This window comes from Colius striatus, chromosome 12 (genome assembly GCF_028858725.1).
Source record: "Colius striatus isolate bColStr4 chromosome 12, bColStr4.1.hap1, whole genome shotgun sequence".
Taxonomy (NCBI): Eukaryota; Metazoa; Chordata; class Aves; order Coliiformes; family Coliidae; genus Colius; species Colius striatus.
In genome coordinates, this window is record NC_084770.1 from 12,128,491 (window position 1) to 12,144,417 (window position 15,927).

The following is a 15,927-nucleotide window of genomic DNA, read 5'->3' on the forward strand; positions in this document are numbered from 1 at the left end:
TTTTTTTATATCAGGATATACAGACATTCAGTACTAAGAGAGATAAATCATATAATGTTCTAACACAGAACTAAATACTCCATGATTACTGTATTATCTTACTGTACTACTAGTTGCTGGCACACGGATCCATTATCTGTTATCAGTTCATTCAATTTTAATTCAAGGTGAACTTTTCCCTGAAAAAAAAAAAAAGAGAGAAACACAAGTTTTAAAAGTAGTAATTGGAACAGTAATACAGTTTACAGTTAAAAACTATTTAAGGTCATTCCAGTATAGCCACTTCAAGTAAATGTCTATTCTAAAGCATGTATCCTGCAAATAAAGTATGATGAATGCATTAGAACTTCAAGAGAACTTCTCTTTATCAGAGAAGCGGTATCCTCAACTGCAGGCAGCACGTGAATTGGTCATGCTTTCACACGTCACACACACACACATAAAATATTTCTTCCAGCATGAGGAAGTATGAAGAACAAAAGACCCCTCTCAGCTTTTTTTTGTCCTAAGAACAGGATGAATCCTTAAGCAGACAGTCAATTGATGATTTTTTGGGATAAAGTTCTAAAATTATCTCAGACTCTGATGGCAGTTAAGGTATATTTAGAGAAGTAGAGTGCTATGCAGTAGACATAACCAGCAACACTTAGTATACAGCTGTAAAATACTGCCAGAATAATGCTGCTACTCCTTTTGGTGCCTGGCTATTTGTGCTGGCTTGCACATTGAACGTAAGCAGACACTGACATAGTCTTTCCTCTAAACCACAGTCTCCTTAGTATTCTGGGAATTTATCTAGCTGCTAAATGGAACATCAGATGACATTGTTCTGTCCACAACTATGACTGTCAGGGAAGGGATCTGGAAGATAATTTGAGTGTGGCAAACGAAGTAGGTTATGATTTGAACTGCAGTTTTGCTGTACAGGACTAAAAAGGAAGTAAAAACTCTTAGCTGACCTTGCACACATTTCTATAGTACTTATGTTTTGACATAAACCTGAAATGTTTTTATTGTAAATCCCCTGGGGCAAGGGCTGTGTTTCTCTCTGCACATCACACGGGAGAAGAAGCAGACTTTCTTTTATAGGGAAATTTTAAACGTAACTATTTTGGGATGTTTGCCAAATGTTTTGCAAACTATTACTACATGGATTGGAACACAGGTCCATTAAGAAAATATTTGCCAAGCAGAGAAACTCAGATACAAATTTAGATTTACAGGATAAAAACCGGATACAGAGAAGCAAGCCAACAGTCTTACAAGGCAAACATTCTGAATGACAAATGAAAAGACAACATTACTAGTATTTATTGTAATACCTGACTTAACTAGTTTTAGTAGACAGATCTTGTGAATGGCCAAAACATCTCCCTTTTAACATTCTCTTTTTGTTGTTCTTTAAAAAAAACAGACACAAATTGTACATTCTATACCCATCAACAGGAGTAAAATAGCAAGTTTACTAATACCTGTAAAAGTAGTTTGTTCAAAACTCAGCACCATAATGGCTACAGTAACATACTTCTAAGTAAACATTTCCCTAACATGTATGGAAAGTTTCAGGTACATTTGTGTTTTGTTTTTTGAGACCAGCACAATGGTTTCCTCAAGTGGCTGATCCACAGAGCTAGATCAGAACATTTGACATAATATGCAACTGGGTTTTAAACATGGTTGTAGAGATCGGTTTTAGTTGAAAACAAGGTAAATCAGCCACTCTTCTACAATAAACAAGTAGATCACTTGATGTAAGTGTATGTTTCATCTGTAGATCTCAGGGTTGTTTGAAGGCAGGTAGGTACCATTTTGATTTAATAAATGGATTAACAGCTTCCAGATACTGACTAGAGGAAGATGGAGCTGTTGATCATGTGGTGGAGATTCACAGACTAACAAAGTATCCTAAAACAGAGTATCCAAGTCACGAACCTAAACTTCAGAACTACAAAAACAACTTTATAGTTATAGTTTTGCTTTTAGAATTAGTAGTCCATTTTAACACTGCACTTCAAGAGTTTTCTTCTTTCCTGTTTCAGTATTTTGATCATTTACACACTGAAATATTACAAGTATCTACAATAAATACAAATGTTCAAGTTTCCTTGAGCTCAAGTGGAAATTGGGCTAGCAACTGTATTTTAAATATTTATGCCAACAGGGACTCATACTACGCCCACATTCCATATACAGAATCACCCTACTGTTCCATGTGTACCATAAAGTAACTTTGGACAGTGTTAAATTCCCTTCATAAAACCTTCCCTCCTTTAAAATCAGGAAAAAGAGATGCAAACTGTTTTTTCTGAAGGGTAGTCCACACTTGGGAAAGTTATTGAGGGTGGTGGTAGGGTTTAAACAGTTAGAAATGCTAACAGTTATTTTCCAGTTCCTTCCTCAATGGAACAAATATCACAACTGAACTACTGAATTTGTTAGAATATAAATCATCTTTAAGCTGTACACATTATGTCAACATCTAAGTAGAAGGAAAAGATTGCAAGCCAAAAGTTAGAGAAACTTAATGAAAAAAACCAAAACCAAACAAAAGAACAGCAACAAAACCCTAAGAACAACCCAGGTTATCCACTCAGATGTATCTTTGGTAAATTGGAGTCCTAGGGGAATACGTAAAAAAAATAAGGCTCTAGAACACTCCATAAATTACATTTAATATCACCACAATTGTTAATTCTGTGGGCTTACTGCAAAAACGTCTCTACGCAGCAGATACAGGTTCTAGCAGTTTTCCATCAGCTTTTTTTCCAGCTTTCAAAATTAAACATATACCATACTTCCGAAATGTAGATTTTACTGTCTACCACTGACCTCCTAACATAGCAACAGGACAAGGAGTAATTGGATGAAGCTGGAACACAAAAAGTTCCATCTAAATATAAGAAAAAACTCTTTTATTGTTCAGGTGCGGGAGCCCTGGCATAGGTTGCCCAGGGAGGGTGTGAATTCTCCTTCCTTGGAGGTCTTCTTCAAGTCTTCTGCCAGTTTTAAGTATCAAAAGGAACAATATATCCAATTTAGAAGCACAGAATATGCATTATTCTCCAATCAAGCTCAAGGACACAACTGTCTCACATGAGCTAGACAGATGGTAACCTCTTGTCTGCTACAACTCAATATACACTTCTACCATTACCTGCACTTACCTATATTTAATTTTAAAATGGAAATGTGAAATGTAATAGTTACCTGAACCTCCGAATTAGAATCAACTGGTTGAAGCATAAACCAGTTCTCTTTTCCTGTGTAGTTGCATAGATCTTCTTTTTTGATTGACACCTTTCCTGGGGCAGAGAGACAGGGAGAGATAAGCATAAATATCACCTCTACCTGAATGGGACAAATATTTAAAAAGATTCGAAGTTTAATTTTTGTTCAAACAATTTCTTTTAGTGTTTTGGGGTTTTTTTTTAAGCTTAAAATGCAATATGAAAAGTTTATATGGAACATGAAGCATAAGTAAAGCAGAAAAATAGTTTACATAAAGCCAAATTCAGTTAGTTACGATGCATTATCTTAGATACCACCAATAACAAGATTGGGCCAAAGAACACACTTATGGCTGGAAATAACATCATAAAGATCTGAGAGAACTGTAACGGTGTTGAATAATGTTTAAATAGGAAACTGAAGGTAGATGCCTTTTACTCTGCTGATTGCTATTTGGAAAGCTGTTGTTACACCAAATTATCTAGCATCCTGGTGCAAATTATTTCCTTCCTCAATTTAAGTAATTTGAAGCCTTCTTCCACAACAGACTGTTAGAGCTTTATGGCAACTATATCCAAACAGCAGCTGCAATAGAGCCATTGTACAGTGGTGGTGGGGGGGGAAAAAAAATATCATCTACCTCCTATAATTTTTCAGCTAAGCTATACAAAGCATTTTGCTGCAACTTACAAAGTCAGTAATCACACCTTGCACCGAGACAAAAAAAATCTCTAGAAATAGTTCTAAGAATTATTGCACAACTGCAATTACTGTAGAACTATTCCACAATTCATTCTTTAAAGACCTACAGGTGGTGACAATTCAATATTCCAATGAAACAGAAATGCAGAAGAAATACACAGACATTTAGAAACATATGGAGACTGTAAGACTATAAAATGTCTCATTAGCCTAAAAAAGAAATATATTTTAGTATAATAGAACCAAGCAAGGAAATAAACCCCTGCTTTTCCAACTTTAAAGGAACATTTAGTTTAAGTGCACTACACACTGTTCTGAAAAATGCACTACTTGAATAACTGTATTTTTAATACTACAGGTAATAATACTGAAAATAACCAAATGCTACATAAGATGTAGACAACATCCTGGAACTTACCTATACGCAGGTCTTTCTGTAAAACACTTTTATCATAAATGTAGAAGGACAACCACTGGAATGTTCTTGGAATCTCAAAGTAAAACTCTTCCCCAAAGTAAGGGCTGAAAAGAAAGACTGAAAGTTAAAACAGAGAAACATTCATGTAATTTATACAATAGACAAACACTAAAATGCTACATTTTTATTGCCATTCCAGACTTGGGCCTTGAGCTATATACTTATCTGTCATCAAAGCCACCCACAACCATGACATTATAAGAACATACAGTAACATTGCAAGATAAAACTTCACTAAAAGGTCTTACACGTGTTCAAGAAGAAGAAAAAAAAGAAAAAAAAGAGTGCACATATACACACAGAGTGTGTTACCCTCGGCAATTTCAGCTCTGTTTTTCTGTCTTGTAATTATTCTAGTTGGTTCTCTACCCACCCCAAAAGACTTCTTGAGACACTCAAGTTTTATGTTTCTCTTTTTTCATTCAGTACATGATTAAATTACATTAAAATACAATTACTTTAATAACTGACATTTGTTCAGCTCTAACTTCTGTTAGAGCTCAAAGATTCAGAACTGTAAAAAGAAGTCATAAGCGTTAACAACCATAAAACAGAAGAGTGAAGAAGAGAAACATTAATCTCAAATACACATCCCACATGCTGAAATAGTCATCACATTTCTCCACCTAATGAACTCCAATATAATTTTTACAGTTCACCCTACTTAACTTGTTTCCAAGTCAAGCACATTGCTGATATTGCATTACTACACTACTTTATTAAATTAATATAAACATGTTTATGTTTGGAGCAATCAGTTCATAGCATGACCTATCCAAAAGTATACCAGGAAGAACAGTGTATCATCCCGGCTCTGTTCCCTCCAAAATAATTACTGAAAAAACACCAAATACTTAAGGACCAATGGTTCATTAAATAAATTAAAATTAAGAGGAGAGTTGGTAACTAACTGAAAAATCTGGTGTTCAAATTAACAGAATAGCTTTTTAGAAACAAGAGCTTTAACTGCAGAAATTCATTCTGAGGAGTTTCACAAGTGACAATGTTCCTTTGATTCAAACATAGGCTTCAAGCAGACACATCAGTATCACCTCTGTAAGAACTCTAAGCTGAAAAATTTGCTTCTGGCTTCTCAACTCACCACTTTCCCCCACCCTGCTCCAAAACCAACAAATTCTGCTTTGATTTGGAGGGCTGAGTTCCTCTTGTCAGCATCACCACTGAAGGTAGAAATTCACGAGCATTACCTTCAGCAGCAGTGCAGCCCTAAGCAGTCTCAATTTCCTTATTACTTTACTGCTCAAAACTCAGACCAAGAAAGATGAAAAAAGGCTTATTTTCAACTTGGACCAACTCCCTGATAAGGCTCCCCTAAAAGCTACATAAATAGTAGATGCACTAGTACAAAGAGATTACAATAGGAAGCAGTGGATGAACTAGCTGACACTGATATCAAGGCAAACTGGTACTAATTCAGTTGAAGTGGGACATCCTCAGGAGAACACTAGACTATGAGGTATTAACCTCTGTATTAACAGTATTAACATCTGTATACCACTAAGTGTTAAGTCGCTATTCTTGCTGCACCTATGTAACTCTATGAATCCTATTATAATCAAATCATTAGGGATGGAGACTCTAAGTAGAGATTTCCAACAACCTATTTAGCAGCCATACCCTGTGGCTAAAGAGAGCAAACTTCACAACTACATCATCCCATCCTCCCAATGTTCTCCAAAGAATGACCACCCACTAACAATCTTTGACTTCAGTCTCTGATCAATGGAGATCAATGAAGACCTCAGATCAATACAGAAGATCAATAGTATAAGCACAAACGGAAGGTATTGCATTGTTTGATATTGATAGTTTTTTCCTTACCTAGATTAACACTACAGCCTTATGAATTAGTTGTTGATTATTCTTTAGCAAAGTATTAAGCACAGAGAGAAAAATTAAGGTGGAGAATACAAAGGCTTACTTAAACTCTTAGGTAGATATGTAACTGGCTGAAGGAGTACAAAAGGTTATACCAATGAGGAATAATTAAAATGGAGAACTCACTCAACCTGTTCTTCAGGGATTGAGTCAATTTAGTACTTTCATTCATGACTTTGATGCAAGAACTTTAAAGACTTGGACGGATATAAAATTAGAAGACTGTGCTAATTCAAAGGAAAAGCAGACTGTCATACAGGATGAACTGGATTATAGTAATACAGGAGATCAAATTTAAACCTTTAACATTGCCATTTGCTCTTCCCTTCCTTGTTACATTAAGCTGATGATTCTACAGCAGAACTGCCCAATGTCCCATAATCTGACATTTCACAACACCTAAAGTTATATATATATGAAAAATATCTTCTTACTCTAACATTGCAGTCATACACCATTCAGTGTAAAAAAAGGAAACTGAATTAAGTTTAAATTTTAAAAAAAACCAACACAATACCACACCACCTCCCCAGTTCCTCATATTTGATCATAGATATTTTAGAAGACTCATGGATGTTCTTTAAGCTTTCCAAGGCAAAGAAACCCCTTGTTTCCTCAGAACCCACAGAAATCCCACACTGTGTCAGGAAAATTTCTTGAGTTATTAGTCAAAATATCCTTCACTCACTTCAGTATTAATTCATGTTTTACTAACTTTGAAAACTCCTCTGCTTCACATCTGTGCTGCAACAATAGTTTCAGTACTGGTGAAAGCCCAAACCTATTTGCACGTTTTCAAAATACATTCCTTCACTAGTTTCCAACCACTGTAGTGAAAGATCATTTTAATTCTAGTGATAATTACTTTCATAGACGTTTAACTAGTGGATACTCACAGAATACAATTTAGATGATAGCTAGTATAAATTTGCAACCCAGAATACAGTGACAAAAATAGACATCGAATTACATGTTTAAGAAAAAGCAGGCAAGACATATAAAACAGAACATTTAAATTGAATATTGTATTTATGACTAAAATGATACTGTGCTACATCTTACTTGGCAACTTACAAAGTTTTCAGACTAATAAGAGATCAGAGCTTTCACCTTCCCCTTCAGTACCTTTAGGTTAGTACTGTAGTCTATCTTAAGACAGTAATAAGGAACAAGATGATGTAATTAAGTTTATGGAACAACTGTTAAGTCTTTATAACTGTATAACTAGTAATCAAGTGCTAGTATCCAACTCTAGCTATGGCCAATACAAGATGACTTTATTTTACTGCATTCATCAGTTTGTATAGAACCCTACTCAGGCAGTAAATACAGTCATAATTCACATGATGAAGGAGTTCCCAATGTAGTCAGCAGAAAGAGAAAGGCACCTATGGGTGAAGAATGCTTCAGAACAGTGACTCCTAACTCCATTTGAGGAGGGGGGTGTCCATAACAATTCAGGGAGAGTCTTAAGTTCTTCCTTTCTTCTGTAAAGTACTAAAGGAATTTTTTTCCACATGTAATTGGGTTTCAGTTCAATTTCAGTATTGTTTTTTTAAAAAATGGTGGACCTAAGGCAATCGTATTAAATGTTTTACTATAAAGTTCATAAGTTTTATTATCAGGTGATTATAGTACCTAAGTTTAGGAATTTTTAAACGAAATATAATAAAAATATCTACATAAACATTAAATTCAGCAAGTCTGGTTGCTAAGTATAGTAGTATCTTTTTCAGTTTCACTTATTAAGATGTCAAAAATGAGACAGTAAATTCTTTTTTAAAGATACTTTGGGTTCCCTTTTACCCATCAAACTACTGCCTAACTGAAGGGTAAATTTTAGGTTTCTGCTTAATTAATAGTTTCTAAAATTCTTCTCCGAAGGATTACTCAATTGAGTTTATGATAATCCATCTCAATTGCAGCCAGTTAAAATCTGATCAGGAGGATGAGTTGATGGCATGTACATGGTGTTTGCTTTTCATATAGATGTATAAGGCTTTACAATGATGCTTTCAAAGAGTAAAATTCCCTATTTAGATTTGATAAGCACTATGCGGTTCCTCACCTGGAAACATCCAGAAGTGGCTCACAGAACAAATGTTAACAATGAAATCACTGGAAACAGCAAGGACTAGGAACATTTTCAAGAGTTTAAATAGGCTTTCTGGGTTTTATAAGGAAAGCTTAGTCTCCTACAGATAACAAACTGCCACTCAGATTCTAAACAATGCAGCTGAAACAATGCTTCAGTATGGGTCATCAGTCACCTAAAGTTTTGAGATCAAGTGTCTACACTGCTGCAGCTATATTATCAAGACTTCTTTGTTCCACTGCTTTTGAGGCTCTAAGACAGAATCTAGGCTAAAAGTTGCTTGGGGAGGCAAAGCAAGCCATTCCGCGTGACTATAGGTTATAGTTCCCAAAACAAGAATTTCAGGAGAGAATAGAGGCCTATTCCGGGGGACATCTCCAGCACACAAAACTCTTACACATGAAAAAGTTCCAGTTCCTTCATTCTAGAAACAGGTTTTACAAGACAGATACTAAAAGCAGAATTGTACCTATACAGACCAACTGCATGGCAGAAGTGGGAAACAACATGGGGAGCAAGTATCATGCAGATTTGTTTTCCTTGAAAACAATCTGGTGAGAAAAACAATGTTATGCTGTCCAATGGAACAAAAAAAAGTCATAGTGAAATACGTTTTATCGTGCTTCAGTTTTAAAGCACAGTACTACTCAATAGTCTAAAGTTTGTCTACTTCTAACTACTATCACAATTTACACATTGCCGTAATATTTCTGAGTAGTTGTCACAAGTTACTTGTCATTTAAAAGAGGTATAAGCAAAAACACATGCACACTGATAAATATCTTGGCTTCATTCTGAACTAGGACAGTCTTGCTTATAATCTCTGTTTAAAAATTAATCTTACCTTAAAGATTTTTCAACTACTTGCGTTCGAAAAACTTCTTCTTGGTCCAGGTTTATGGTACAGAAAAAGTCTCTCATTTTGTTGGGAACTAAGTGTTTGGCGTCATCTGTAAATAAAATAAAAACCCTGTCAATATTGAAGGGGATAAAACCTGTAAAATACTAGGCACAAGAATTTCACAGCTTTAATGTCTGTCCAAAATATACTTGTCCATTCAGTTAGCATGCATTTCCATTTTCAATTCCTAAGATCCAATAGTGTACAGAAATTGCTACATCCAGCTTCACGAGGCATGAGTCGACAGGATGAGGACAGCACCCTGACTCAGGAACACCACTTCCTCCAGCACCTGCACTTTCGCTTGAGAGGTCTCATCTCAGGCTTGACCCTGTGTAACTTGCTAAATCCAAGCAGCTTTGCAGCCTGAGGTGATGCAGCATTAGGTCATAAGACCAAGACGTGATCTGTTTGAGCAACTGTTCTCTAGGTATTTCTTCACAAACGTTTTGGCTAAAGGAAGCCTATAATAAGAACCTACCTGTCAAATCTTTTACTTTTCACGTGAATGAACAGCTGATTTCAAGTTGACTGATATATTATCCAAGTTTCTGCTATGAGTACTGTTTACTTTTCCTAACTGTCTGGTCCAGTCAAAGGGGAAAAAAACCATAAAATCACCTTCTGACTAAATGCAACAAGGATATGGACAAGACAGGACAATTGGCAATACAGGGCTACAAAGATTTGCTAGGCCACTGCAGCAACACATGCTAGATACAAAGCAGCCCTTTGGCTAAAGGTTACTTCTAAATAGCTACTGGCTAAAGTCAGCTCTTAATGCTCTAACTGGAAGGCTCGTCCAAGACTTGAATGCTGCAGACATTTACATTTATTTATGGCAATGCTGTCTTTTAGCTTATTTCCACCACACCTTTATTTCTTTCCCCATCGAATGGCTTTGAATGGATCCTTTTCACCTTTTATTCTGCTAAAAGAAACAAGACAAGCTTTACTGGTACTCTCAAATGAGGGGCTCCTAGTCTGCAAGTAGCCACTCTCTGTTCCTGTTCCACTTAAACACCGGCAACTGGAATTGTACTCTGCATTAGACCTTAACCAGGACCTTTTACAGCAGCATTCATCCTTCCTGATACTGGAAATACCTCTCCCACTGAAACGTGGAATCAACATTATCTAAGCTTTATATAAGGTAGGACAAAAAAGCAGGACTTACATAAGCAGGACAAAAACTACATAAAAAAACCCGAGTTTTAATTTTTTACAATGCCTGAAAAACATAGCACCCCCACTTTCAGAGAAACTAGATTTGAAGCATTATACATATATTCCATTTAAAAAATTTGCAGATATAAAGTATGGTGGAGCACACTTCATTGTGTCTGCTGTTAAGAACTTAGTTTTTTCTGCCAAATCCACTCTTCCTCTATTTTCTTTTGTTAAACAGTTTATGGCAGTAACACCTGGCATTGGAAAGACTACCACAAGTGTATCTGAGCAGAGAATGCGATGCTTGAACAAGAACAGAGACTGCACTCCATGCATGTTTTCCATGTCAGGGATATGTACGCCCATGGAGAGCATGAACAGACAAGTAACTTCCACTGTTAAAACTTGTGCTTTCAGAAGCATCAATGAGCTTCTCATCATCTCGTTTGTGGGAGAGGAAGAAGTATATTTATTGTTTTTAAACACCACACAATGCTCATAGATTGAAAAGACAAACAGAAATGCTTTTTAATGCCATTAGACTCGAAAAAGAGACTAAACTGAAAATTACTCTTGAGTGAGATATTGCAAAAGTAACACAATCAAAGACTGAACACTTTTTTTAAAAAAAAAGTACTTAATAAAATGTAAGAAAACACAAAAAATAAATTCATGGAAAAGGATAGTAAAGCCCAGAGAGCTTCTGATATTGTAGTATGTAATCAGTAAGTATGAACTGTATATCAGTTGCTCCCGATAAGAAATGTAAGTTATTAATCTGCAGCTTCCCCATCTTATTTTTTCACATAAAATATTCAACTACTTAATTGGCACAGTGAAGGCACTGTACAGAGAACTTTGCAAGGAAATTGGTTGTAACAGTTTCATGTTTTCTTATAAGAGTAGAATGAAACATTTCAACACAATTGACAATTTTTATGCCCAATATATAGCATTAAGTGAAACTTCCTGCCCAACGGAATGGAAAAAATACACATTTCAGTTTTCTAATTTTCTAAAACCCTTTCTTTTGTAGCCCAAGTTTATTGATGTTTTTGGAAGGCAGGAAGGATGATTCTCAGTTCTGAGCTAAAAATAACCTCGGAGTACTTGTCAGGTGAAGTACTAAGTATGAGATTTCATTCTTTCCAAACACTTCTTAAGATCTGTGATTGTGGGATACTTTTCAGCCATGTAGTGACCCAATTCTTACACAAGTATTTGAATGACTACACTAATTCTTACTTTTTCAACAAAAAACTAAGGCTCTAATGGTTGCATAAAAATGAAGTATGAACATCAGCCATCTGTTGCAACACTTGTATTTCCAGAGCATTCATCGAGTATGCAATTCTGAATTCTGAAGACTGCCTATATTTCACTGTTCAAAGGATGTCAAAAGGTAAGAAATGAGTAACGTATACTGAGTAAATGGACAGCAGGGTTTTTCCAAGGGCTTGTTTGGAAAGCATAGGTAGTATGATTAGTCAGAAAAATCAAATAAAGCGGTTTTGAGAAGAGGGAAATGAACTCAATTTTAAATCCAACTGTGAAACAATACCTCTAGTATATTTGCAGAGACTGTCATGTAAAACTATGCAGAGTGATACTTCAAGTTGCATTTCAAATGGTGAAATATGCAAGTGATGAAATAGCAGTAATAACAGGCAACTCCGCGTTGACTGTATCAATTCACTAGTTTCAGTCAACAGACTAACTTAAACCAGACATAATTTTCACATGACACATTTAGTAGCCTAATTTAATAGGGAAACTATGAAATGCAGTACTAAAATAACAAATAGTAACCTTTTTATTTTGAAGAGACAGAAGTTTGCAGTTGCAATTAGTTGCATGTCTCTAACTTCATTGCCATTCAGCTGCTTTGGCAAAACAGCAAAAAGAAAATAATACGAATAGAAAAACTCCAAACCAACAACACAACCCACACTTTGGCCAATTACACATATTGGTTTCTATTTTTCAAGTATTTAGAAAATATTGTTCAGGGCCTCTATATAAATATCCAGTAAAAATTCACTTCAGAATAAGATTAGATCAAACCTAAACACAAGTGAAAAGCTGTACTGCCCATACGAGTTCAAGTGTTAGAGCCACAGGAATTCAGGTATACAACACATAACAAATCCCAACTCTCCGTATGACTTCAGTATCACAAGCAGTAAGAGCAACTTATCAAATTCAACAGTTCTGTCAAACTTCCTTGCCTGTACCATCACTAGTTAAATGTAGACACTACATGAAAACATCACTGTTCACAAAATATTAGAAACTAAGTGAAAGCTGGAGGTGAGCTATAGAAATGCTATGCATAATATCCTGTGTCTATTGAAAGCATGCAGGTAGCGTACATCCTCTGACAGGGACCTGGAACAAAGGAATTTATAAGACACTTATGCACATAAACTCTAAACTATTCTCTTCAGAGGAGTAAACATATTACACAGCAACAATTAAATCCACTTCAGAAGCATGCAGCATAATCCAAGATAATCACAGAGTATTAACAACTCACTGCAAGTCTGAAAAAGAATACATCCTGAATTTTATCAAATGAGCAGCAGAAACTTTTTCCAAGTGCAAAACTAACACAGGTTTCACAAAAACATGCCAGAAACCAAAGCAACTAAAATAATTTACCACCTAAAACCGTACAACTGTATGTCACAAAATCAAACCAGAAGCTAGATATACAACTTAAAACATGACACTGTGAGATACACCTAAAACTACAAAGGTATGTGTCTGTCATATAAAGTGCTTTTGTCATTACTATGATACATAGAACAGCCAGCAATGCAGAAGAGTCGACAAAAGACAGACCTTCAGTGGATTCTAGTGGAAACTTGGCAAAGTGTAATAATTTCAAAAAATATTTTAGGGTCTTAAACTGGTAAGAACAGTTCCTCTTGCCACTTCCTTGAAAACCAGAGGCAGGAGAGTGGCTGCAAACATTGGCATCCCACAAAACAGATGAGTACCAGGGACTGCAAAGATGTTCCTACTCTGTTTTTTCACTCCTAGGTAGGTAGCAGCTACTTAAGCCACCTTTCAGCATATGTCTCAATTCTATATCTGTTATGATGATTCCTATAACTAACTTCAGATTTTATCATTTATTTGTATATTGTGACACAATACAAATAAGACCTTACCACAGATCGTGTTTTCTATACATGCGGTGTTATCCAGAACTGATATGGCCTCATTAGAACTACCACGCTCTCTCATGCAACACAAAGTGCGTCACTGTCAAGTCCTGTATTAGTTCAAACGCCAACAAAGTTAGGTATCAAAATGTGTTTAACTTCTAAGAAACACATTACAAGGAATTCTTACAGACTAGGAACGTCAACTTTGCAAAGAAAGGTCTGCTACTGCTAATCCTTCCAGATCAAGGCAGATTACATCATCACATTTGTTTATTATCATTCATCCAGAGGGCTCTCCCCTAAAAATACATTAGAAAAATACTAACAAGAAGTGAAAATAAAAGTATTTGCTGTGCAAAGCAATCAAAGAGCATTTAGGAATGAGAGTGTTTGCAGCTTCCACAGCATATTTCACTTTTTTTCTTGAAGTGGTGCGCTTTTTTTTGTTGGAAAAATGCAATTTTCACAGTTTCAAGATATGTCTTTTATTGCAGCTATTGTGTTCATTTTCCAAATGGGCTCCTACAGTTCTTAGAAGTCCACCTTTGGCAACCAATTTTTTTATGTTTTCACCATCACTTTTTCCAAGTAACTGAACACTCAAACTCATGATAAAACTGCAGGCTCAATCCAGAACACATAAATCTGAGAAAAATGCAGTTTCAACGTAAGTCTCGAGATACTTTAGGTTTTGTCTTTTAATGTTTAATGAAAGATTTTTATCAGGTTCATAAACCAGCATATGTAAAGCTCTCTCAATGTTGTGTTTCCCAGTGCTGACAAAAAACTTATGATAAAAGTTGAGAAGTGGAATGGTGTCAAATAAGTTGGCTTCATTACTTAATGCCTTAGCGCCCAAACTAATTATTTTCTAAAGGCCAGCTGATACATACTATTTTTGCAATAAGTGCACACAGCAGAAGATTTTGGTACATGCTTTCAGCCTTGTCTGCTCAACAGGCAATCAGGCTCTATCACTAACACACTGCAGTGACAGTACCTCCAGCTACATTTCATGCAATCTCCTATTTTCATGACTTAAGTCTTCTGTTTACTGAAGACATATTCAAGTCTATACTGCATGATGATATTAAAGCAAGCAAGACTCCCTTCCTCCACCAAATCTAATCCTGCAAAAGATTTTCACAACCGCTTCTTATTCTCAGGGCCGTGCCCAATTCGTTTTGCTTCATTCTCAAAAAAGTCGATCAACTGCGTGAGAAAGGAAATAAATGGGTTGCATGAGAATTACATGAATGTATTTTGATACCCCTTCAGGAAGCCGCTGCACATCCTGTTTCTGCTACTTTGAAGTCCTCCCGAGCCGCACCACACTATCTGTTTTCCTCCCCGGCCCCTCCTCCCCAGCTCATCCTTTGGTTTCCCACGTTACTGAATGCATAGGTATTTTTAGTCAGCACTTCCTAACCACCAAAATAAAGTCACCAGCCTCTCTCTCACTCGCACACACGCTACACAAAGAAACAGAAGCATTAATGACCGTTTCCAGAACGGCCCTCTACCACCAACTTCCTGAACATCAATAATTTCGCAATTTCTGCCTGACAAACAGAGACCGATACCCCAGGCCGGGACGGGGCAGTTCGGCTCAGCCGCTCACTCAATGATCCCCTCGGAGCCACAGACGCTCCAGGCTCCCGCGGCCGCACTGTTCGCACCCACCTGGCCGGGCCCCGGGGCTGCGCAGACCCTGTCCCGGCCCCGCCCGCCCCCGCCACCACGTGCCAGCCATAAAGCCCCTTTCCCGGCGCCGCCGCCGCGCAGGGCAGCGCGGGCCCCGCGGGGCTGTCCCCGCCGCAGGGCCTGAGGGGCGCCGCGGGCCCTCGCCCGCCCCGGGGCCTCCACAGCCAACGCCGCGCGCCCACCCGCTCGTCCCGCGGCGGAGGAGACGGAGCGGCGGCGGCCCGCGCAGCAGAGCCAGGCCAGGAGCGGGCACCTCAGCGCGGCGGCCCCGAGCGCCCGCCTCGCCCGCCCCAGCTGCAGCGCCGCACTTACAGATCTTTCCCCGGAGGTTCTGCAGCACCCGCACCTCGTCGCCGCCGTCCCCGGCCGCCATCGCGCCAGCGCCGCCGCCTGCGCAGTGCAGTGCGCAGCGGGGGGAAGGGAACGGCCGCGAGCCGCCCGCGCCGCCGCTCCGCCCCCGCGGCCGCCGCCCTCGGGGGGCACCAGAGACGGACGCAGGGCGGGGGGCGGCGGGGCGCATGCGTGGTGGCGCCCGTTTCCCAGCAGGCCCTTGCGCGGCGGTTCCGCCCTCCCGCGG

General features: G+C 38.0%; 1 protein-coding gene across 3 annotated transcripts in view; it reads right to left on the reverse strand.

The window, feature by feature from the left end:
- RASA2 (RAS p21 protein activator 2) overlaps window positions 1–15,812 on the reverse strand; it is a 44,784-nt gene extending 28,972 nt beyond the window's left edge. For 2 of the 3 annotated variants that reach the window (XM_062005487.1, XM_062005486.1), the window contains exons 1-5: window positions 15,663–15,811; window positions 9,247–9,352; window positions 4,349–4,452; window positions 3,208–3,302; window positions 103–179 (exon numbers count right to left, since the gene is read on the reverse strand). In XM_062005487.1, coding sequence (XP_061861471.1) covers window positions 103–179; window positions 3,208–3,302; window positions 4,349–4,452; window positions 9,247–9,352; window positions 15,663–15,723 — 443 coding nt within the window. In that variant the 5' untranslated portion in view covers window positions 15,724–15,811. Of the gene's footprint in view, window positions 1–102; window positions 180–3,207; window positions 3,303–4,348; window positions 4,453–9,246; window positions 9,353–15,662 lie in introns of all 3 variants that reach the window. The other variant, XM_062005488.1, reaches the window with a different exon arrangement.
- Between the last annotated feature and the right edge of the window lie 115 nt (window positions 15,813–15,927).